The 26733-nt window shown below is 36.9% G+C and overlaps 1 protein-coding gene across 1 annotated transcript in view; it reads left to right on the forward strand.

Moving 5' to 3' along the window:
- The window catches only part of USH2A (usherin), a 484310-nt gene that overhangs the window by 89842 nt on the left and 367735 nt on the right, over positions 1 to 26733 (forward strand). The window contains 5 exon segments of the mRNA XM_088132494.1: positions 7236 to 7394; positions 10905 to 11399; positions 13017 to 13289; positions 14645 to 14802; positions 16235 to 16379. Of these exon segments, the coding sequence (XP_087988620.1) occupies positions 7236 to 7394; positions 10905 to 11399; positions 13017 to 13289; positions 14645 to 14802; positions 16235 to 16379 (1230 nt within the window).

Consider the following 26733-nt stretch of genomic DNA (forward strand, 5'->3'; position numbering starts at 1 on the left):
GCTCGTAATAAATGTATTAATTCCCCAATATTAATATATTTGGAGGTAGAGTTTGGAATTTGAGGTTCCAGATTGTATGTATGTAATCCATGTATGTATGTAATTCATGTATCCATGTATGTATGTAATCCATTTGTATGTAATCTATGACAGCATGGATTTGGGTATCAGTGAAAGGAAACATTTATAATGGTGAGTTAAATTGGAACCCTGAAGTTTGATTAAAAGTGCTCTGCTCATACTATCATTTCTATGCTAAGTTGAAATCTGTGCAAGCATACAGTAAAGGTTTTGCTGGAATTATTATATATATATATATATATATATATATATATATAATATATATATATATATAATCGTTCATTCATTCATTCATTCATTCACCATAAAATTGTTTGCATCTATCTGTCTGTCTGTCTGTCTGTCCGTCCGTCCGTCCGTCCGTCCATACATCCATCCATCCATCCATCCATCCATCCATCCATCCATCCATCCTTTTATTTTTCCTGATTGATATTTGGGTGGTACTGTTATGGATTTGATTGGTTTCCAGCAGATGCTTGAGCAGCCTCTATCTGATAGTCAATTTCAGTTGGCTTATTGGTTTTCAAAGGATCTCCAGGACATGAAGTGACAAAAAACAACACCTGGAGCACAGGTGGGGGATGATGAAGAGTATTGTGACTGAGCACAGGTACATGCCCAAGTTCGGGTATGCTCCATAGCAATAAGAGAGGCAAAGCATTCTTACATCTCCTCTCTTACTATACTGGCAAGTCGTTGTCCAGCAGCCCTTTTTCAGATAGCTGATTTGGAGAAGCAGTTTAATGTAGGCATTAAGGGCACTAGGCTAAAACAAGGAGACCATGAGTTCTAGCCCTGCCTTAGGCATGAAACCAGCTGGGTGACTTTGGACCAGTTATTCTCTCTCAGCCCTAGGGAGAAGGCAGTGACAAACCGATTCTGAAAATGCTATCAAGAAAACTGCCTTGACTTTTCCAGGCAATTGCCAGGAGTCAAGACTGACTTGAAGACACACACAAAAACACCTCCTTTCTGAGTAAGAAGCATTCTGTAGAATTGCCACCAGGCTGCTGTGACCAATTAGCACAACAGTTTGCCAGTAAAGTTGCTCAAATTTGCTCAAGACTTTATTTCATTTGGATGGAGTCTGGTATTGTGATTAGGGTATCATCTTGTGGTATTACCTGGGATTTTTAGGCCTCTAACCTCTGAGAAAGTAGATAGGGTGTTCTCTAAGCTGTCTATGGGTTGGATCTTTGCCCCTCCTTGCTCCTTCAGGGAGTTGCAGAGAGGATACTTCCCTGGATCTAGGAAATTGCAAATGTTTCATTGCAGGAGGGGAGAATGCCAGTGGCCCTTAAATAGGTGGTGGTGGGCCCTCTTTAAGGGAACCTTCTTGAATCCAGGGATGTTAGACAACTACTTCCCAGTTTCACCCTTCCCAATTTATTTATTTAATTTATATGGCTCCCCAACTCACAGCAATGACACTGTGCAGCAAGCAATGGATTGAAACCAACTCATTCTGTTAAAATAAACAAGCAAAAACTATCACTATAGCTGTAATGGACAGTAGGAATAAACTTGGGGAACAGGAGGAAGAGCTGCAACCAAGACAACAGTCAGATAAAAGAAATTTGGGTCCAAGGCAGAAATGTAATTTGAGAAAATGTTTCAGACTTGATCCTCCCTAGTTCTCATGAAGATAAAGGGAGGGAGGAGAGAAGCACATTGAGACTTGCAAGATTTATGTCAGCCCTTCAAGGTAGACCAGACTGGGAAACCAAATTATGAATGCCAATACTACTTCTATTATACGGTTACAGTAACAGAATCTTACAAATCTGAATACACACTGAAAGTCCTGTCCTGGGGGCTGTGAGTTTCTGGATGGGAAAAAGTAGGGTTAAACTGAACCCTAGCAAGACAGAAGTACTGTTTGTATGTCAGGGTTCCCCTCTGGTCCCTGTGGAGACTCTGGATGGGTTACACTACCATTGAAGGAGCAGGTCCACTACTTGGGGGGTCCTCCTGGACTTTTGGATCCTCTCAATAGTAAGTGGAAGCCATGGCCAGGAAGCCTTTGGGTGAGCTTTATCTGGTGCACCAGTTGTGGCCTTGTCTGTGATGTGAGGATCTTATTACATTGTCTCATGCCTTCATCACCATCCATTTAGACTACCACATGGAACTGCCTTCACAGATAAACGAGAAGCTTCATTTGCCGCAAAATGCAGTGGCCTAAGTGCTCAGTTATATTACACCTATACTGTGGGCCCTGCATTAGCTCCCTGTTAGCTTCCAAATACAATTCAAAGTGCTGATTTAAGCTATAAAACCGCTTCTGGCTTGGCTCCAGATTACTTACAGGACCAAGGTCTCCACTGGAATCAGCCCCACCAATTTGATTGTACCAGGGGAAGCACATGGTAGTTTACCATTTCATGAGGGTGAGGGGGTTGAAGCCCAGAAATGTTCCTTTTCTGTGTTAGCGCCATTCTTCTGCAATGGCTTCCCATTAGAAGCTCATTTACCTCTGACATTATCTGCCTTCCAGAATAAGTTGAAGATGGAGCTCTTCCAGAGGGCATTTAGGGCATAACACCATCTATTTGTTGTTGTAGAGGGTTTTTTTTCTTTTAGGTATTGAGGCGTTTTTTTGTTTGTATGTTTGTTTTTTATATTATACATGTTGTGTTTTAAGTTTGAGCTGTTGAGAGTGGATTATTAATTTGACAAACAAATAAAATATAAAATAAGTTATTTTAGTGTATGTGCAAAATACACTAAAAGGTACAGAAGAAAAAATGAAATGGGTATAATTTCCAATTATTTAAAAAAAGGTTTGCACAAGAATACTTCCTGGTTGATTGCGCTTTGCTATGGTCCTATTTATGCTTCCCTAAAATGTTTCCTTGAACCTGATGGGGCTAGCTCCGAGTAGCAATCTTATAAGTGTCAAGACCCTAGCAGCCACTTATTATCAAAAAAGCTAGATTCTCACCAAATGTTATTAACTGAATTTATTGAAAGGGAGAAAGGGACTTAAATTACAGAAAACTTGGTAACAGGATGCATTTACTTTAGTCTCCCATTTACCTTTAAGTAAGGTGGGCATTCCTAAATCTTCTTGCTACCCACTTGTTGATGCAGTGGGGAGATGGCTTCCCATTTTCCAGATGAAAATAGAAGGTGTGGATGCAATAGGGAATGAACTTGTAATATTTTGCAAACTGTCTTTCACAGGTGCTGAGAAGTCCATTATGTCAGGACTTAACCATATATTAAATAACTGATTGAATAGAAGTCTAGAACTTTGAAGTCCAACAATCCCACCTCCAAATTACCCCCCAGACAATGGAAGGAGCACATCGGTCCAACATTGGTATCAGGACTGATGCAGACATGCTCAGGCCCAGTGCAGCTAGTACTGCCCTACGTCATCATCGTTTATTTTACTTAAACATGTAGAAATATTTAATTCTCAGTTGTGGTTGACTAAGCATTTACAAAATAATATTCATAGCATTGTAAAAGGGAATGTGTCTTTGATTTTTTTTTTTCATTCCCCACCCTTCCCCCTTAATATCTAAGAGATAGTCATGAACTCAAAATTACAGGATGTAGCTCCAATTTCTGAATGTATAAAAGCAAGGCTTTGGATACAGTAGGGACATGGATAAGTTTTATAGTTATTGACATGCATGAAGATCTCATGTTCCCGTATTTAGATTGCAGGCAACATTTAATCTGCCTGGATTTACATAATAATTTGCCCTTTGTTGCTGGTTTCCTCTGTCTAATTCTATGTAATTTCCATTATTCTTTCAAAGCTGAAATTGATAAAATTTAAGTGAGATTAGAATCTGATATAGTGGCAGTAAAATAATTAATTATTACATACATTAGCCATATAAAAAGAAGCCCTTCTCTTTGACAAAATTATAATATAATCTAATTTTTAATCAGTATAACTCTCATACTATATCCTTGTATTCTATTAGATAAACATTAAACTGACATCAAAAGCAGTTTGATGAAAATATGTACTGTGAAAAAGCAATGTACTAAAATGCAAATTTTAAAGGTTAGGAAGTAGTTTCCTAAATACTGTAAGTATAGCACTGCTTTGTAGCATCAGTAGCGCTCTAAGAAATGCACTGACAACCCATAAAATAGCAGCTGAGTCTGAATTGTTGAAGGAGATAATTTCTGAAATTCTTATTTTCAGATGTTGCTGTTGCTGCTTGCAGTGCAAGAAAAAAAGAAATAAACAGACAAAAATACAAACAAGGGAGGGAGGAAGAAAGGAAGGAAGGAGCTGTCATTGCTAATGATGAACCCCAATTTCAAGGCAATCTTAAGAAATGTATTCTTTTCTCCCTCTCCCCAATTTCCCTATCCACGAGTAGGATGAAGAATTATCATTTGTGTAAAGAAGGCCTGTATGTAAGTGAACAGAGATAGCTAACATGCTAAGGAGGAAATTCTTAAATGTAGTTCATTTCTATAATATTCTGTGATTGCCTTTGTTTCACATTAATTATTATGGAAGTGAGGAATTTATATGCTCCTATACAAACCTAAGACATATAATAGTACTACTACTATTACTACTACTTATAATAACAAAACTTGCTAATAATTATGTTTCAAACTGTATAAAGAATTTCACATTTTAAAAACAGAATAGTAATCTTTAATAGGAATTTAAATTTAAAATATCAATGCCAAGAAGAAAAAGCTGGGAAGACAACATGTTTTATAAAGACAAACCCTAGCCACAAGGCTCTATTTTCTTCAGTATGCTGGAGAAGATTAATACAGTTGACTGATTTAGTATGAATTTAGTATTGATAAAGCCCCCTACTTTAATAGAAAAAAAAGACATTTTAATTAAACAGTAAAATTACTCTAGAACATCCTAGCTCTTGGTAAATGGTCATTTTTGAGCCTGTATTATACCTGCTGTTTTGGGAATAGCTTGCATACTTAACAACTAAAGGAAGATCAACCTTATGGTTGGAAAATATAGAATACTTGTTGTGGGTGAAATGGATTTATCTATTTGGTAGTGTACTATCTGCTATTATGTGGGCATGCATAGCACAGCTTTGAAGCCAAAAGCAATGAAGTTATTTTGAAATATGATTCATGTTGTTCATGTATAGAGCAATGCTGTGGTAATGCTAGAGGAAGGCAATACTTATTTTTGTCCCTAAGTGTGAGCTCTACCTTCTAATGTCTGTTCATCAAGCACAATTGGTATCTACTCTTGGCATCTACAAACACCAGGCCAAGGAAATTTTCAGAGATTTTTGGCTATTAGCGCCCGAACTGATGTAGAACTGCTTGCAAGCTCTAGATCTTTACAATGGTTGGCCAGGACAAAACGATGTTCCAAATATAAAAATATCTGACAAAGTACAATCTTTACCAGAGCAAGATTGGAGATGCTGGACTTGATGATAAAGTATGGGCAATTCCATTATGTGCCATATGATGACAGAAAATGCATCTGTGGAGCTCCAGACATAGAAGACATTGCACATGTCTTACTTGAGTGTCAATTATATGCTCCAACTATATGGACAAAACAAAATTTTTGGACCTCAACAATACATTGTCCTATCTCTTTCAGGGTACTAATAAATATGCAGCCAGCAGAACTGTCAAGTTTATAGTTAAGGCTGTTCAGCTAAGAACTTGTTACAGTACATAGAACGGATCAGGGTCACATGTAAAGGTGTGTGAGGGTTGTTTTCCAGGGACTAGGCACGCCACAGCATAGCAAAGCTATACAAAATGCTTTATTGCAGCATACACCTTTCCCCGCCAACAGACTATTGCTCTTCACCCATCTAGGACTTGCAAGGTGACATTGTCACGTACATATCTCTTTAATGCCCAGTCCTTTAATACTTAGTTCAAGCAAAAGTCTATAAAATGTATAAAATCTGTATAAATATATAAAGTTTGTAAAGTCTGTAGAGTGGCATACAACCTTTAAGTCTTTTCCAAATATTCTCACACTAGTTGTGATAAGGTACTGCTTGTTCCTCTTTTAGTTGCTACTGAGCTCCCAGCAAAGCTCCAGGCAGGACTCCCACCAAGACAACCTGTGGACTTAGCAGTGGAATGATAGTCCTCTGGCCTGCTTGCCTTAGCTGCCAGTCTTTAGATATTGCCTCCACTTCCCCATCTGTAAGCTGTTTGCTTCTCATGTTTCCAGTTACACACACCTCCTTTCTCACTCTGTCTCAATGTTTGCTTTTCTAAGCTAAGATCCTGGATGGGGTTGGGGCTGCTTGTGGACGTCTGCATGTCCTTGAAAATGCCAGGGTGTGGCTCATTATCACAGGCAGCTGGAAAGCTGGCCTGGATGCTTTTGAATAGTCAGGGAAATGGGGTGAGAAGTGTTCTTGCCCGGCTGCAGCTTACCTTTCCAAAGCACAGGCAGCAACTCCAACTCCAAGGTGATGCATTCATTTGAATACATTTTGTTCTGGATTTTGGTGCATTTATACTTATTTTATCCTTTTGTTAGGTAACGCTTTTGTTGTCTTTTGTGATGGTCAATTGATTAAGCAATAAATTGCTATTGTATTAGGGATATGCAGAAGCATGTATGAATTATTGAAACAGCTGCATCTTTTCCCAGGCTCATGTGGCTGCTTCACTTCAGAAAATGTTCCAAGCTGGCTCTACATGTCAACAGTGGCTTGAAGGGAGGGGCTTCATATGCACTTCCACGCATTATAAAGCACCTCTTCTGAATGATTTGCAAAACCTTGGAATCCATGTTGGTGGTTTTCCAGATCAAATGATGCACTGACTCATATATAGAGGTTCCTCTGAAGAAATTTGAATTCACCATGCACGCATTATGCTAGTGTAGGGAGATATAACTGTTGGGGCATGGTTGGTGCATGACGATTCTCAGGTTTCATCCTGTGAATAATGTTTGAATGGTATTTGTTCTATATTTATAGTTTCCCATGTATGTTAGTTAACTAGTTTGACATGCAAACATGGTTTGTAACTAGGCTAAAGCTTACCTGTAGGAAAAACCTGAAATAGCGGGTCTTCTTAATGAAACACAGGTGAACTATATTTTGTGGCTTGATGACAATCTTTTTCCTTGGCAGGATGCATTTCAGTTTATCCAATTGTGTGGCGATTGTCTTCTTTTAATCTTCATTTTCATCTAGCTCCCTCCCAGCAGCCTCCACCACAAGGACAGGTTCTAAATTCTTCAGCTATTAGACTTGCTTGGAATCCACCTGATTCTCCAAATTCAAACTGGCTTGCTTACAAACTCTACAGAAATGAGACTCAAATCTACACAATGGAGGACTACTATCCTTATAGTGAGTGCTCATTTGTACTATATATGCATTTATAATTTGTTTACTTGAGAGTTTTTTTTTATTCATTTTATTCTCGATTGGAGCACTGTGTAACATGTTATTCCACATATAAAATACCTTGGCTGTTGTTTTTCACACATCAAGTAAATATAATTTTAAGATTTTCTTTGTGGGGTTTTAAGTCACATTTTCTTCTTTGACCCCAATCTATTTGCTGTTGCTGCTGCAGTTTTTAAATCAACATAATATATGTTATGTGTGAAGAAATTTCTAGCCTGTTTATTCAATTCATATTTTTTAAAACTCTTGTTATATTAGCTTTCTGGGGATGGAAAAACAGACTTACTTCAGCCCATATCTTAAAATGTTTAGATTTTTTGTCATTCAGATGCCAAGTGATGCTTTATTCTTTTATATATTGTATGCTAGTTTGCTACACATAGGATTTGTACAACAGAATTGGATTTTGGCATATACCATTTGAAATAAATATGCTGAGAAAATTAAAACAAAAAAAAATATTCATAGAACTGAATAGAGTGGAAAAAGGAACAAGAACTTCCTTGACTCATGTCCACACACACACAACACCCACTTCTTCACTAGGTTACAGTGATGCTTACTGCTACAGTACTTTTCAATTAATATACACTTAATAAATTAATGTTCAGTATATGTGTGTGTGTGTACACACACACAGTGGCCTTAGCTTATCAAACTATACATACATTTCTTTACAGAGCGTTTTGCAGGTTCTTAACTATCCCAAGTGTTCCCTTCCTGATTCTCCCAGGTGTTCCCTATCTCTATTTTGATACGCTGACTCATGAGACAGCTTCAGTAACTTCTCAAGCTTGCTTTTAGCCGGGGGGATGAGAAGGGAAAGAGGGAAACATAGATCTTTGCTGAGCTTCTTGAATTCCAGCTTCTTGGTCAAGCTTTCGGAACTGACTCCCAGTCAATCCTTCCAAATGTAGCAGTCCACCAGCCAATCTGCTCTGCAGATCTCCTTTTCTGATCTTGCTTGTTTCTGCTGGGCCATCAGCTGCAGTTTCTTCTTCCAACCATGCCTGGATTCATCCAGCACCTCCAGTCCATACAGCACAAATACAACACCAGCCATGTCCAACAGCCACTGACAATCTCTTCCTTTGCCTAAGAGATCTGCCCTCTGCATATTTTCATCAGTAGGCAGATGTGCCCACTCCCAAGTGTTTTAATTAGGCAGGAAACTTCTAGGTCTTTACATGACACTTTGAATAGTGCTGGCAAATAGACAAGATCCCTAAACTTTCAGACCAATGTACAGCTCTGTCCCAATCAGGACATCTTGCCCTGCCCTACACTGTTTTTTAGAATATTCTGTGGGTGTCTTTTCAAGGTCCTATTAGCATATATAAGCAGTTGCTCTTGTAACAGTAAGTGCTTGTTTGCCTAATCATAGTCTGATATAGACTTCTTCAACAAATCATTAATTTCTAAAGCCCAAATTGTGTATGTGTTTGTGTGATTAGATAGATAAATAATCTGATATGTTCTGGCAAACATTATTAATTATTTGAATCCTAAGGAAAATACATAAACGCTGCAAAATTCTCAAGTTTATGGCTATTCTCAGGATGTATATAGCATTTATATTACACACAATCACCTAAATACTGTTGCCTGCATAGAAGTCCTAGTCTGAATAACAGTCTGAAATTACAAATATAAAAGCTTCCAACTTTTTAAGGAAAGTTATTAGTATCCTCAAAACCTGGCTTGATGATTTAATTGATAGCTTTCTAGAGCTAGAGCAAAACTATGTTTAGAGTTTTTCATATCAAAGCAAGAATACAAATAGATGGACTCTAACGAAATCTTTCTCTTTTAAGTCTTAATTTCTTTTTTTTTAAAGTGTGCTTTCATGAAAGACAAACAATTGGATGTTTCTGTTGATGGAAATGTTTCCATAAGTGGAACCGGGACATTGCTAACCCTTCTCCCCCGCAGTGAAGCATAGTCCTTCCAAACCTTCTCCAGTGTTGTTCTATCAATCCTCTGGAGGGGCTGCAGGGAAGTGACAAGGGAAAGAGATGAAAAATAGTTACATGAGCAGAAATGTATTTGTGCACCACTGACTTTCATTCCAAACTGTTCAAAATATTCATTCCTATAATTTAAAATATTGATTATCCACTGTATTGAGATATTAGTAGGGATAGACATTTTATGCCAGGTTAGAAGTATGTACTCTGGTCATTTCCCCTTTAGCAATTTATTATATCTTTTAGACCAACCATGTCTGTGCCAAAATAATAGTAAAGAGGACAGGCTTTATATCACTTCAGCAATGGCTGGGTGATGCTGTGAAGACACTATAAGTCACTAGTTGGGAAATGATGTCTGTCTGACTATTGGTCCATTTAGTCCAGTATATCTACTTTGACTAGCTGTGGCTCTTCAGAGTCTTAAGCAGAGGTTTTTTCCATGATCTGCTACCTGAACCTTTGAACTGCTGATGATTGAGCCTGAGATTTTCAGTATATAAAGCAAATCCTCTGACATTAAATGATGGACTCTTCCAAGAGAGTGCTTGAGAAACCACTGCCCTCCTGTTTGTTGAGGGCAACCCTGAAATACTTGAATTACTTATCAAGAGAAACTGATATAGATAAACTGTTGGTATGATCCAGCAGATCTAGCTTTTGTTCCATAGTGCTTTAGATTAGTTCCAGAAAATATTCTTTGTTGTTTGTAAAGGAAAATATCTTTTTATTAGCATGCTTCTTACTGTAAAGTTAAATAACATCCAACATTACATTCTACTTGTTTCAGATAATGCAAACACAAGAAAACAAACAAAAACCCACCCATGCACACATAAATGGATGCAGCCCTAGCAAAAGTCATTGCACTGTTAGAGATGTAATCCAAAGTGCTTGGCTGCAACTTTAACTGTAATAGCCTAGCAAGAAACATAATACAGAGGAAATTAAATATAATTCATCTAATGTGAATTAAAAGTGAAAGGCTAAGATCTCCATGTTTTATATTTTGTAGTTCTACTAACATTTATGCTAAATGGTTGAGAAATTGATAGTAAAATATGTCTTGTTTTTAACTTAAGTCTTACGTTGGTTCTTCAGTAAGGACTTAAAATGCAGCATTTCAATGTTGACAAGTAAGATGTAACACCTTTTTTCCTTCTCGGTGAGTTTTCCCCACCACAGAGCCTCAGCTCCAAAAAATTGAGATCCTGTGATTTGTGGCTCATTTTCCTGAGTTAGCCTTTTAGCTCTATGGCTTCAGACAAGCAAACAAACAGACATGCTAAGTTTTAACTATTCAGCATTTTATTTACTACATTCTTTTTAAAATGATTGTCATATTTTGGTTAGTAATATTCTCCAGCTTCTTTCCTGTGTTTTTTTTCCTTTGTCATTTTATAAGAACTATATTCTAAACTGCAGGTTATAATTTAATGTATACTATAAAAGTAAAAGAAAAATGTTTATATATTTGATGCAGGCCTCCAGGTCTTTGTTGATAGCAATTTACTTCCGTATGCCTTCTATGCATATCATCTTGAAGCAAGCAATGTCCACGGATCTACAAGAAGTACTAACTTGACCTACAGAACACAGCCTGGGATACCTCTAGGAAATTTGCATTTAAATCCAATCTTTCCTGTTGGGCCATATTCTATTTCTTTTAACTGGACAGCCTTATCAAATGACTCTGGTCCTATAGAGAAATATATTTTGACATGCATTCCTTCATTTGAACTTCAATCTTGTGGCCAGCATGAAAGCTTAGAAACCTCTATAACTGTCTGGAATTTAGTTCCATTTAAAAAATACAGCTTTTATGTTCAAGCATGTACTAGTGGAGGCTGTTTGCTAAGCCAGCAGCTATCAGTAGTTACTGCACAAGCTCCTCCTGAGGAGCAGCTCCCTCCAGTCATACAAAGCATCAGCTCTACTGAATTGGCTGTAGAATGGGTCCCACCCAAGAAAACCAATGGTAAGTTTTATGTTTGATTCAACATTTGGGGAGAATTGTATTGGACCCATATATTAACAAGATTTTTCCTGAACACAGTCTAAGTTGCTTAGATACATGAAGGTAATTGGCATAAGACTCAATGATGCTTGCTTCCCTTTGTCCCTCCCCTTTTCTACCCTCATTCATGATCAGTAGTCACATATGGGAAGTTGGGAATAGCTCAGGGGTACATCACACACTTTGCATGTAGATGATCTCAACACCTCTAGATACGGCTGGAGAAACAAACCTAAAATTTGCTGCTAGCCAGTACTGGACTGGATAGACCTCTGGGGTGACTAAGCACATAAGATAGCATCCTGTGTTCTTTTGATAGTGTGAAAGGAGGATATGAATATGAAGGATATGAAAGGAGCTGTACAATCCAATGGAAGTCATGTTCCCCCTGAAAACTGTGTTTTCCAAACCGGTGGATGGTTCAGTCTTCATCCAGTAGAAGAATCTATATGTGAGAGTACTTTTGACACCACCTTTAACTAGTACTGGTATCCCTGATTTGGAGCCATTCACAGACTATGAGTTCTGTGTTTTATGTTCTTTTTAATAGTGTGTCAGACATTACTGGCAGCATGTCTTCTCCTTCCAAAGATCTAACTGAACAGACTTAACTTCTGCTTAAGAGAAGAAATATTTATGGCCTACAGTTTTCAGGAGTAGAAAGAAAAATCTTGGAGGTCTGCAAATAGTTGTTGAGGTAATGGGCAGTGCATTGCATACATGTGGTGTCTCTGGTTGTCCTTAGAGATCTAGACAAGAAGGTATCAGCCCCACTAGGTAGCCCAAACTAGGAAATCAACTGCACAGGAAGGCTAACATTACTTTTGTTGAGGTGAGCTATAATAACATAATCTTGCAAGTCTGTGTTGTACCTCCTCCTGAGTCACTTCTGAATGTTATCTTGTTACTCTGGATTTAAAAAAAAGTTTCAGCCCCTTTTGTCTAGGTAACAGTTCTTGCATATTTCCCTCAAGATCATCACCCTTACTCTCTACGGAAGGTTTCCTCCAAGTGTTGACCTTTAGAGATTGTAGGGCTGGGTCTTTTCAATTGCTGCTCCCTAGAATATCTCCCCTATTATTAGATGGAGCCTGTTTCTGTTACTATTCTGTAAAGCAATTAAGACCTAATAATTTCAACAGGCCTTCAGGTTTTGAGGGGTTCGTTTTGTCCCTCTCAGAGGTTGAATGTGTATATGCGTTATGGTCGCTCCTTAGTGTTTGGGTAATTGATACTATTACATTGTTGTGCTTTCAGTTTTTAATTTCTTTACTTTTTAAAGGTCTGTAAGCTGTTTGGAGTCAGACACAATTGCAGCAGCATATAAACCTAGAATGAATCCACAAATGTTTGTGATCATTGCCAGCTGAGGTAGAAAAAAAAGGGGGATTCATATAAATCATATGCTAATCTCACATTATGTTCACAACTGCATCTTTGGCAGGATGGGTTAGGCAATATAGTTTAAGTCACATCAGTAGATATGGTTTCAGCAGTAGATAGTAATGACAAAAGTACAAATGTAAATATTTTCAGAGAAATATGCTTCTTTTATAAACTGCCTACTTTCATTTCTAGGTGTAATTATTAGGTATGAATTATATATGAAAGGAGCTCTACAATCCAATGGAAGTCATGTTCCTCCTGAGAACTGTGTTTTCCAGACCAGTGGGTGGTTCAGTCTTCATCCAGTGGAAGAATCTGTACGTGAGAGTACTTTGACACCACCTCTAACTAGTACCATCATTACTGATTTGAAGCCATTCACAGACTATGAGTTCCGTGTTTTATCAGCCAATATGGCTGGCAGCACATTTTCAAATTGGACATCGCAAAGAACAGCAGAGGCAGGTAATTATTTGAGTTTGTAGATATGTTAACCCTTTAGGTTTATATTTGGGAAATGACTTTCAAAACTAGTTCCTTGTTTTTTAAGAAGTTTGGTTTTTAATTTAAAATGTCATTATTCAAGTTGATATTCTCCATTACTCTGTTAAATTAAAAGAAAAGTGGGGTGTGGGGGAGAGGACTGTAGGGTTTTGGATTTCAGTGGGAGCCACACATGCTCTGTAATATCTAAACTTGGCTTTAAGTTATAAGATTTAGAACATGCAGAATATTGATTTCTAATGACTTCATACACATGCTTTACTTACTTTGGCTAATGATATTTAGCTGCTAAAAACTTATACTGTGTTCATTTAAATAAATTAAATAAGTGAACACCTGATAAACTTACCTAAATCCACTGATTTGATTTCTATTAAATTTACATTGAACTTCAATTTGTGAGAACTTGCTGGGAACTAGAGTTTCTCAGGGCAGGAGAAAAAGTTACCAAGGATATAAATAGGGTCCACAACATCTTCTGCCAGAGGGCAAACAATTCTTTATGTCGCTACTGTCTTGGTTTATAATAAAGATTCTCCCTAGCTGTGCCATGTCTGGAAAGCTTTAGCTAAGTTTGTGCCAGGTAAGGAATCTGAACTGATGGGAAGAACTAAAAAACTAGTCTTACAAAATCTACCACTTGGGTATCTCAATCCAAAACACCTTTTGGCTGGGCAAATTAAATAATGGCTTAAAGCCCAGGATGTCACTTTTATTTGCTTGTGAATCTAAAACCTCCAGCAGATTTTTCTGAAGAGTGATATGTAAGAAGTGTTTTCCAAAACACTGCCAATTAATAGTGCCTATATGGGTTCCAAAACATGGAATTATCTTTAAAAAGTCAGAGGTCATAAAATTAAATTATACACACACACACACATGTACATATATACACATACATACTAGAGAGACCTATGAACTTCCTAGCTTCTCAATAATTAAATGTACTTTGCTGAATTACTCAGCCTTCCTCTTAATCAGGTTTTCCCAGGTTATGATAAGCCTATGCTTTTGTATGAAGCCTACATTGTGTTTAAAATTTAAGTGGTGGTTTGTGCATTATAGAAAAAATAGATCCAATAGTTTGCTTATAGGTGGGAAACATTTACTTTGAAGTTGTAGCTTTAAAAAAACATATGAAAATTCCTTTTAGACCTGAAAATTAATTTCTACAAGCTGCTTATTTAGGAATTGGATGCAAAGAGCCATTTTATCAAGTTTAACAGATGGTATTTTACAAATATAGTGGGAAAACGTGCCTGACACATGTTGTTCATTTATTTTATGATAAATTAGCACATTTATTTGTGTTTTAGCTCCTGTATTCATGCCACTTCCATCAGTATTCCCTCTTTCACCATATTCTCTCAATGTGTCTTGGGAAAAGCCACGAGATAATGAAGCAAGAGGAGAAGTGATGGGGTATAGCATCAATGTAATTACCGAACAAAAAGTATTGCCAATGTTTTCTCAGGTATTATTGTTATTAGCAATCTGCTTTCTCTGCTTATTGATATATGGATCTTCTAAAGTGGTCCCAATCTTTTTGGTTATGCCAAATTGAAATTTGCCAATGGAGAAGTGCCCGGAGTTATTAAAATGCAGTAGGGCATCAAAGTTGTTATGGCAAACTGCCCAAGGTGGATCTGACTATTTATTTGCATTCTTGTCAAATGGCAAGAATGATTTTTGAAAGACTGTTCTGAAGTTAAATGGCCCTTTGTGTACGTAAAGATGTGATTTTATTCTGAAAGGATATCCAAGAAGCCCAGTATGGATGTACCATTTCCTATTCTTCTGGTTGTGCCTAAAAGAGTGAGTATGGGCTGTTTTCCCCTTCCCTTTTCCTTTTTTTCAACTGACCATTTTTTAATTTTTTTATTATTATTATTATTATTATTATTATTATTATTATTATTATTATTTTCTGCATTATATTATTTTTATCTAATCCATAGCAGGTTATGATACTTGAAAAGCAATAGTCTCATAGTAAAAGAACAAAACCAAACCTAATGACTTAACATTCCTTTGAAATGATTCTGGTAAAGTATTCTGTTTGGGTTTGAACAATTAAAATGTTCATTCTCATTCTAATTAATGATTCTCCCAGGACCTTTCATACAGGGAAGCACCATTGACACAGAATATAGAATTATTCTCTAAGGGACTTCATACGTCAATGGTAATGGAACAAAACAGGAATTTTATTAAGGAATCTTCTGAAAAGATACTTAAGAGAAGACTGGATCTGACATATGCACAGTGATATGCCAGACATTCAGCCTAAAATTAAACACATTTAATGGTACTGATGATCCAAACTCATCTTCTGGAATAGATGGTAAAAGAAGTGTTCTCAGTCTAATTGAATAAACTGGTTTTATTCAGTATTTCCCTTCCTTTCCATTTTTCCATTTTAATGCTTTTCACTTAAGGTATTTTAAAGAAGAACATTCTTTTCTGGTGCTGTGCCTACTGATAGTAATATATAATAAGGATAACTTTTCCTGTTTAAAAGGCAGTGTGTCCTCATTTTAAAATATTTGCTCTGATTCCGCTGCAAGTCGGCTAGATTTCCCCACATAATGGTGGTACCACTATCTTGCATAATCTGTACAGTTTGTACAAATAACTCCTCTCTTGCACAGCTTTATGAGGCAATAATTTTGTTTCCTCATTTGTCTACTCAGGAACTGGATTATTACCTCATAAAGTATTGTGATGAACGTATTATAATTTAATTCTATAGCTTGTTGGATTTTTTTCAAAATATTGCTATTTCTGCTAACGGTGCTTGGTGAACTCTGGCCAACCAATTACTTATTGTTAAATATGCTATCGTACTCATGTAAAGTAAGAGAAGCACTCTCAAACCAGACATCTTAAGTCCATTTATTTTGCAGATTTTGTATGTTGCTGAAGCCCATGAGCAATCCTATACAGTGACGGGACTAGAACCATACCGAATGTACTATTTTACCATTACTCTCTGCAATCGAATTGGATGCATTGACAGTAAGCCAGGAATGGGACAAACTTTAGCTACTGGTAAGGGAAAAAAGCAGTCATCCATGTGTAAAACTAGCTCATAGCTTTCTATAGAGGCTATTAGGCATAGTCAGAGATGCTGTAAGGGTTATGCTTTTATTATGTGATTGATTAATTGCAGATTAAAATAAAAATACTGGATTTTCCACATAGGTTTATAATAAATTAGAAAGTCTTAATTAAGCCTTTTCTTAATTAAGTCAATTAACCTATTTTTCTTTATGTTTCCTACAAGCATTGCTAGTTGTAGCTATCATATCAATAAACAACTGCATAACAAATTAATATGCATCCCTTCTAAGCTGGAGCTCTATTAAAACTTGTTTCCTTTGGATGTATATTGGTGTATCATAACTAGGGCATTCAATACTAGTGGTGCTTTACTGCAGCAAATTCATCAGTAAATTTAGTCAAGTTTACAGGGATATTTATGCTGTCAGCCAACAGGAGCATTGTGGGTTCCACCCCCCCCCCATCAATCATCATTATATAGGAAGCTACCTGTTTGTCCATTTGAACTTGTAGTTATTTTAGCTGGGGGTATTGGGATTTGAACCTATGCCCCTCTGCCTGAAAAATGAGTGTTCTTTTATTGAGCTGTGGCATTCAATGAACTTAAGATAAAAATCTCATCTTTCCCTGTGAATTTAATTGCTGAATTCACGTATTATGCTAGGCCTTCATTTGTTTTATCCATGCCACAGAAGCCTGCATAAAATTAAGATATAAACCCTGAGCTACACATATTCACCTCTATAGATATAAAGCATGTTTTGCAAAACATAACAGCTAAACTAAAACCAAACAAAACCACATTATGGTTTAATGCAATGTGAAAACCCAGGTATATGTGACCTTGACAAGGAGCTTCTTGCAAAGGAGCCTTTATATTTGAGGTGGAAGTCATCATTTTGACCTACATTTTAAAGTATGTTATTACTTGTTACCTTTATTTCCTGTCGTCTCTCCAGAAGCTCAGAGTGATGTTTCCAGCACCCCCTCCTCTCCCCCCCCCAAAATAACTATCCGGTGAGATGGGTTGGGCTGAAAGACAATAATTAGCCTAAAGTTGCCACTGAGTTTCCATAGCTGAGGACTGACGTGAACTTAGATTTCTTCAGTCCTACTTCAACATTTTAATCATATACTGTATTGGCTCTTATGTGGAACACTTTTCTATATAAAGACTGAACACGCTTTTTATTATTTGTAGCACATTCTTGGGTTCACATTGTAGCTCGTACATCTTTTTTACTTTGGATGTTGCCTGCCATTTTTAAAATGTACATGTACTTTTTGGTATTTGATCTACAAAGGTTTAAGGATATTAAATACTTTGTATATGCAATGTTACTCCTTCAGTGTTAGATGAAAGGATATATTTGCCCCTGTCCTAGATTAAACTACTTCCTCACAACTTATTGTTAAGTTCCCCAAAAAATAACAGTTGTTATGCCTTGCTGCCCAAATTCAGTGGGATTGTAACTGAATATATAAGCATAGGATTGCAGTCATAAGCATTTCTATCTACAGTAATTGTGATGGTGAGAAAATGACACACTTTCAGTTGGATGCAAGTTTGCACATCGTAATGTTGTGATGCACTCATATCATCACCCACCCACCCCCACATTCCAGCAACATTTGATTCAATTTATTTTTCTTACTATATATCTTTTTCTATGATAATAGAAGGTTCTCTCTGTCATAACATATCTATACTGTGGTTTTTATTTGCAGATTACCATTTAGTCTTCCTGTCAAGTAATCATTTTAATCATTACACATAGAAAATTAGTATCTCAAAGAAAGGGCTAGTTTTCTTTTTGCATAGAAGAGTTTGTGGGACTTTGGCAAGTAAAGTACAGTACTGAAATACAGTGGAACCTCGAGTTACGAATTTAATCCGTTCTGTGACTCTGGTTGCAACTCGAATTGGTCGCAACATGAGGCAAATTTTCCCATAAGGTTCAATGTAATTACCGTTAATCCGTTCTGGCATCCGCGGACCACACGTCAGGGGCGGAAAAATGGCCTCAGACCATGCGGCAGGGCGGAAAAACAGCTGCGGACCACACGGCAGGGCGGAAAAACGCCCACGGACCACGTGGCAGGGCAGAAAAACGGCCGTGGACCATGTGGAACGGGTGGAAAAATGGCCGCAGACCATGTGGAATGGGTGGAAAATGGCCGCGGACCACGTGGCACGGGCGGAAAATGGCCGCGGACCACGTGGAACGGGTGGAAAAATGGCCGCGAACCATGTGGAACGGGTGGAAAATGGCCGCGGACCACGTGGCACGGGCGGAAAATGGCTGCGGACCATGTGGAACAGGCGGAAAATGGCCGCGGACCATGTGGCACGGGAGGGAAAATGGCTGCAGATCTGGTTCGTAACTCGAGGTGGTTCGCAAGATGAGGTAAATTTTTTGGGCCAGAGCTGGTCATATCTCGAAAAATTCGTAAGGAGGGCCGTTCGTAACTAGAGGTACCGCTGTACTATAGTCCCCAAACAGGTTTACCGCTTCAATAATACTCATGATCCCTGCCTCCTGGAATAGGCTACTCAGATGTTCAGTTGCTAAGCTGTCTCTGGGTATGTCTTCCAAAAGTACCTGTGGCATTGACTCTCCCATAAACAATTACTTCTATGGGCTAATCTGGCCACAAGATACTACAAGTAAGGGTGCCCCCATTTTAATTGGGGAAGTTGGAAACTACAGTCCATATCATTCTCAAACCTCAGCTGTCACTGCTGAACTTTTCAGTGTCAACCTTTTGAATCTCTGTAGCTGAGCAGCTTAAAAAGTAGCTAATTCAATTTAAATAGGATCTTTTGTTATTATTAATGATGAAGCACACTTACACATTTGTCATTTTTAAAAACTGAATCATTCATTGAAGCCTGACAACTTGTTTCCGTATGTCTCCTTCCTGTAGTTTCAATATTTTTTCTGTTAATTACGTTAAACACAAGAGGCTATAACTGAATGACCAATAGAGTTAGATCCATTAATGTTCAATATTTATTTGTGAATTATTTTCAGATTTGGAAAGTGCCAGTTTTGGTTCTGAGAGTGCTATGTTAACTTCTTCAGAATTAATTTCTTTCACACCAGCAAATGAACATTTTATGTGCTAACTCTTGTTATGATCCACAAGAAAAAGGCAATTTACATACATACATACATACATTTAAAAGGCCACCTTGAATTCCAGGTGCTGGGTTGATACTTATTATCAGCAGGAATGATCAATAGCCGCCTTCCTCATGTTGGTTCAGGCTGCTTGTCTAAGCCCAAAAGAGAGAGGGAAGTACGTGGGAAAAGGGATCTACCTTGACCCTATTTCATGGACTGCCCTTCTTTGATAGCCCATAAACTAGTCAGAGACAGCCGTACTATATTGTTCCAAACACTTCCTTATTCACGCAGGTTGATTACCCACTCCCTTAACAGAGGAAGTAAAGAGTCAATTGTAGAGAAACAGAATTTGAAGTTTGTTGAAAGCAAGAGTTTAGCAGAACCATTGGGAATCTTTAGCAGTTCCTGTAGAAAATGCAGGCTCTGAACATATTAGCAGGTATAGAATCATATCTGATTTTTTTCATTCTGACATACTTTCATTCATAGACTTCTGTTTTTTAAATCTGGAAATATTGGAAGAAAAATACACTATTGTATTTTCTGACATGAATTATGAATTTTATGAATTTTAAAATTTACCATAAAAAGGCATAAGTAATAGCACTAAAACCTGGGTAATTATTTTTCAATGAGAAATCACCAAATATCACTGTTAAAATCTGGGTCTGTAGTTCACGCAAATTCTCCTCCTGCTTGTGCTGCCAGTGGGAACAGCTGGTGGCGGAGGGAAGATAACCATTTAGTTATTGTCTCTTGCTCATGTGTCAAAGTAAAAGTGAATATTTAGACATACAGGAGACATGACAGGTCCATCTGTGTAGGTATTGCCATGAAAAACCTGCACAAACAGGAGTATTGTCACAACCAAGAGCTTGTGCAATGTTTGTGAATATTTCTGTCTTTCCTTGGTTTGCATTTCCATGACGACTAGGATCATAGTACCAGAATATACTGATATTTTTAGAGATCTTATTTCAAATATTAACAGCAATACAATAGAATAATACAGGATAATTCCCATAACAGTGTGTAGAATATACAAACAGAATTCCGAAACCTGAATTTACAAATGTCTGAATTCCCACTGCCGTTTAACAATCTGTTCATCCTCATGTATTTGTTTTTCTAGGTATTCATAGTTGCCAGTGAAGCTATACAGTAGCACTCATAAGTGACCATTAATTTAAAATATTATAAAAACATTAAATGGCCTGTATCTAATAGACTTCCTTTATGTGAACCTGAACTAAACAATGTTATTGATTATATAGTCCTGCCATTGCAATTCTGAATCGATGAACTAAACATTTAGAGGTCATTCAATTGAATGATATTATAGTGAAAACACACACAGAGACATACACCTCACTGCTGCTATCAACTCATGCTGATTATGTCTACATCCCTTTGAAATTAATAACACAGACTAGATTTTTATGGAAACTCATGGCTAGGTTTAACTGATTCTGATCTAATGTTTATAATAGACCAGGCACCACATATTCTTAAGTTTTTTTTTTCATGGGGGGGGGAATAATATTTAAAATAGAGGGAAAATATCTGGAAAAATACCAAGTTTTAGAATTGTTTTGTTTCTAGTAGATCAAAGTTTTAAGCAGCAATAACCCAAGTAGCATAAATAACCATACAAACAAGTAGGAAGAGTTTGCTACCGGAATCTAGAAACAATTTATACTTTTGAGCAGTGTTAGGGTTCAGGGTTTACTGACTGTGGTCTAGAGAAGAGATTTCCTGATGTTTTGCTAGCAACTATGGCTGGCATCTTTGGAGTCAAAGGCAACTGGCTATAAAGACAGGAGCCCAGTCAGTTCCTGCTCAGTTGCCTTCACCTCTAGATTAGGCCTTTAGATTAGTTGCATTTGCTCAATCCCACACTCTTCCCTAATGACTTTAGGGTATATTCGTATACTGGTACATAGCAACTCATGGGTCATAACCTCCTTGTGAGAATTTTATGTAGCTCAGATAATTATCTATTAAATTTATGGAGAATACTTAATTATTATTTGTCAAAGCAGCTATATATAATCTCCAGTAAACAATTCTATTCTAGATTGCAACCAGTAGAGGGTGAGGGCCAGTTTCCTCTCAGTCTTGCTTGTGATCAGTATGACGTGCTGAAGCAGTTTGATAGATTTATTTATTTATTTAGCAAATTTATATAGTCGCCCATCTCACCAAAAGTGACTCTGGGCGACGTACAACAATCAGATAAAAACAAATTAAAAAACCATATTAAAAAAATTCATAAAAACCAAGATACAAATGATAAGGGAGAGAGAATAAAAATAGCCCTCTCAGCAATGGAGCCATCTAAGCAGATCTCCAGTTCTCTGGAGGCCCTGGCCTGATCGCATAACTAGGTCTTGAGGGCCTTCTGGAATAGCAAAAGGGATGGTGTCAACCTAATCTCACAAGGAAGGACCAGCTGAATCTTCTGGATACTCTTCAAGGGCAGTCCCATGTAGACTGCACTGCAGTAGTCCAGTCTGGAGGTGACTAGGGCATGAGTGACTGTAAGCAGGACCTGCCAATCCAGGAATGGACGCAACTGGCATGCAAGATGAAGCTCTGCAAAAGCCCTCTTAGCCACATCTGCCACCTGCTCATCAAGCAGGAGTTGTGAGTCTAGGAGGACCCCCAGATTACACACTGGGTCTTTCTGGGGTAGTGCAACCCCACCCAGGACCAAGGATGGAATAGCCCTGGAATCAGTGGCCCCAAAAAACCACAACCACTCAGTCTTGCCAGAGTTCAGCTGAAGCCTGTTGTTCCCCATCCAGGCCCCCACAGCCTCCAGAGACTGGGATAAGACATTCATGGCATTAAATATTAAATTCACAAAGGTCACTTCCTATCATCTTAAATTTATATCCAGCCATTCTTTGCTCCTCAGGGTTATCTATACAAATTTTAATTGTTAATGTTTTTTAAATTATTTCTTTTGTCAATCTTGTTTGATTCAGGGGGCATTTAGAAAGAAATACTTTGGAAAAGTACATGCCACTGATCAAAACCATGTGCTCTTCCTGTCATATAATGGTTATTAAGCACAATACTATATCACAGTATTTAAAATCACCCATAATTAATTAACTAGTAATTAGTGGTGCATTAGACTTTCCTTTCTCTGTTAAAAAGTAAAATGTGCAGGCTGTTTGGCTCTGGTTTGAAAATACACATTGCTTTGCATTCAAGTACATAAAAATCTGTCATTGTGAATGGGACCCAAAGAGATTAAACAAGCACTCTTAATATGTTAATTTATAATTTTAATTACAGCAATCTTGTATATATAGTCATTAGTGAATACTAATACAAATATTTTTCTACCTTTTTATTCATAATGCATAAACCAATCATCCCCTTCTTTCTTGGCAGTTGCTGTGGTTTTTCTTTTTCTTTTTCTTCTTTTTTTGTTCCTGGTTTCATTATATATTCTTTGTTCTTAGCTATGAATGCATTTTGTTCATTTCTGTCTTCTATAATCCCTCATTAAGCCAATCATTTTGAGTCCTGTGCTAAAAAATGAAAATTGTCATGTAAGTACAGCATTCCATATTAAGTATAGGTATATATGTATAAATATTGGCATATGCCAATGCATATATACGTGTGCACAAAAATGCACATATCTATGTGCTGTTGTGTGCTCTCCCTCTGTGCAATCACAGAACACAGTAAAACACTTTTACTAATGTGTTTCATGTTTGCTGTCCTACAATTAGTCCCTCTTCTTTGAATGTAATTTTACTTGTTGTTCAACCCCTCGCATGACATCTGGACTCATGAATGTGAAGATGATGCTAAGACCTAGACAGCAGTGGTGGTAGGAGGAGGCTGAACAGTAGGTGAACAAGAACTGAAGCTTCTTCTGGAAGTTACGAGGCCACAGTAAAACGAGTTGGCTTCACCTTTGATGAAAACCCTTGAATAGCATTGGAAATCGTGTGATAATTTTGCTTGGTTAATCATCCCATTATTTATTTCAAGACTATAGGCACTGTGTTACAATTAGAGACATGAAGCATAATCTGAGAAATTTAGATATGACAGATTACTTAAATAACTTGTGAGATAAACGGTATCTGCTTCGTATTTTCTCTTGCCAGACACTCTCCAGCTATAGATTGGGTGCTCTTTCTTCACCACTGCAAGAGCCAAAACTTATTTGTTTGTTCTCCCCAAAGGACATATTTCACTCCTCAGGAAATTGTGCAAATTATTCTGTTGTCAGTATGTCAAATTTGCATGGTCTTTAGGCTGAGTTTAAGTTGTATTTCTCTTGATTAAAAGCTTTTGGTTCAAAGCAATACTTTTTAATTGCCTAATGATATAAGTCACTTCTTAGGAAAGAGCCATGCATTTAGGAGTTCATTTGCAATATAACTGAAAAATTCATTGCATGGCAGTAAAACAATTTACTGTTAATTACAAGGAGAAGAATTTGCTGTACCATGCTCACAGATTGCCATGAATCATGCAGCACTCCTAGAGATTTATAACAGATGTGTAAGTGGGATGAATTAGCAGGGTTTAATAACAGAGACACAAATCATGCAGACTTCAAGGAGCTTTAATTGATATACTAGAATGTGACGGGCATGAATCACTCAGCCATTCAACAGCACTGTAACATATGGTCAGCTCAATATGCTGCATCTTAAATCGGTTGGTGAGTTGTTGGTTGTCCCATATGGTGGAAGCAATATATTTTTAAGGACTTTTTTTTTTTAAAAAAAACAACACCATTACATTGATTTTTTTAAAAAAAGAAATATGATTCAATATGCTCATCATCAGGTGAACTCTTAAAACTTGTTATGTTTGTTTGAGGCATATGATATACAATTTTCATACACAGATTTTCTCAAAAAGCTGATTGAAAAGTTGGGTTTCCAATGGAAACATGTAGTTTGAATCATCCTATGTGTAGATATACAGTACAATTGCCTTACCCAAAGATGGTGCCTTTATTTACAAATATCCCAAGCAACCTGCTACCCTACTAGATCCCAGTTCCTTGCTAGCACTTCATCTAAACTCACCTGTGCCTTCTCTAATCGAAGACTTAGTATCATGAAGGAGTGCCAGAGAGAAGAGCTAACAAGGAATACATATGCACCATGGCAGGAATCTAAATGCTTAAGCACTGCTGCAGAAATTGGACTTAATTTTCTAATATATATATATCTCCCTTTCACTCATATAACTTTTTAATGAATGCTTACTGTTGTGTTGCAGCATTTATGTTAGTATTTTATTGTGGTCTTTCAATTTATTTTAGGTTTTTTTTAAAAAAACCCTCTATTGTTTTAAGCCATTCTATAAAATCTAAATATGACTATTACAATGTCATATTTTAAATACAGTGCAACCACAATTTCAGATTAAGGGAAAAGGTTTCTTTTAAATTGAAATCTGTTAAATCTGGGTCCTTTAAATTGATATTTTACTGGAAATGTACAGATGACTCTGTTGCTAACTAACATTTTCTTGTCTCAAATGCTGAACCCAATCTATACAGTCAGGCCTAATGATCAACCTCCCTAGGTTAATGTGAAGTCAGATGGGATGACGGAGACCTTACATTGCTGAAAACATTCCTGGGATATAACAATAGTCAAGTCTCTAGAGTGAATGAGTGATCTTCCACTCTCTGGGCAAGCCTCCAATTACACATTTGCTTACAAAGTGAAATTGTGCATGAGACACAAATGCTGTTTTTAAAAATGGATAACCCTACATGTCACTATTCAAAAGGTTGAAATTGTAATGAGCAGTTGGCAAAGCATAAATGAGACTGTATCTTCATGAATATTACTCAAGGTTCTACCAGAAATGTAGCTATTTAGAAATTTGATGAAAGAGGAAACCTTAAGAAGCATATTTTTTGAGATAAAGCCAAAAGCACTAAGTGCTACCTGTATAATATTTCACTGAGGGGCTCCTTTTAGTATAAATGCATGAAAGAGAAGTAGACCAGTAAAGGTTTAGTAACTCTGATACAGATGCATTTTTATTAGCTTTAGAACCTGACATGGTATAGGAAAGCTTTAGCAGCTGCATTAGTAAACCTGACAGATTTGCGAAAAGAATTCACTATCCTTAGAAGCACGGTTGCCAGAATTTAATGTCAACAATTAAAATTTATTTTGATCCTCACCTAGTGTTTATTACTGTTTGTATACACAACAGACCTTACTAATACAGTGATGCACTATTAGATGGAATTACCATCTGTTCACAGTGAAATGCTGGCATCTGTCTTAGTTTCTAAAGCTAAAATGATATTGGTTCAAACAAAACAAAGTTAACTGCTCTTTACTTACCAACAATTATATTTTTCTTTCATGCATGCAGATATAACGCATGCACACAGAGACCTGCACGCAGACAAATTCATGGAAGACTTTATCTTTTTCTTTAATACCAAGCCATATAATGTTATCTATACTTGATGTATCTTTAATATGAAACTCTATGGATTGTCTGTTCCTTTGATTTTTTGGTGCCTTCTTAACATGGTGCCAGACAATGTAATAAGTGTTTAAATGTTTGAATGTTTTAGTTTATGAATGATATTCTTTTACTGAAGAAATTTTTAAAATCTGACATATTTAAAGTATGCAAAATATAATTCAGTCAGCTAAAATACAGAATGCTTTTATAGATGACTTTTAAAAGACTAGAACAAAATTTATTAAATAAATTTATTTATTATTTAAAACATAAATAAAATGATAATTCCAACAGGTACCACAGTCACAGCTTTAGGAAACAGATATTGTGGCTGTTAGCTTCTATTATCTATATTGCATATACAGCGATGTGGACATACATGTGATATATTTATTATCTAAATGTCCCCCACCATCTGATTTGTTGGTGTGTACGTTTCAGAAGAATTCTTCATATGTGAGGACATATAAATTGTGAATTATCAAGGACATGATAGTTAAAATTCTAATCTTAAACCAAAGGTGTTGCTTTCTGACATATTAGATTTCTATTTCATATATTACAAAATAATGCACTGCGTAATGCTAGTGTTTAATGTCTGTACCACAGTGCATTAACTGTAACTAGTACATTTATTTGTGCTAGAGTAGACTTGAAAATGATTAAAAAATCAATATTTTCCTGTCAAGGAAGTAAATGTTACAATGCATTTAAATAATTAAGCG

This window comes from Python bivittatus, unplaced genomic scaffold (assembly GCF_059951505.1).
Source record: "Python bivittatus isolate LINGU-HERP-01145 unplaced genomic scaffold, Pbiv_v1 ctg000020_np1212, whole genome shotgun sequence".
NCBI lineage: Eukaryota > Metazoa > Chordata > Lepidosauria > Squamata > Pythonidae > Python > Python bivittatus.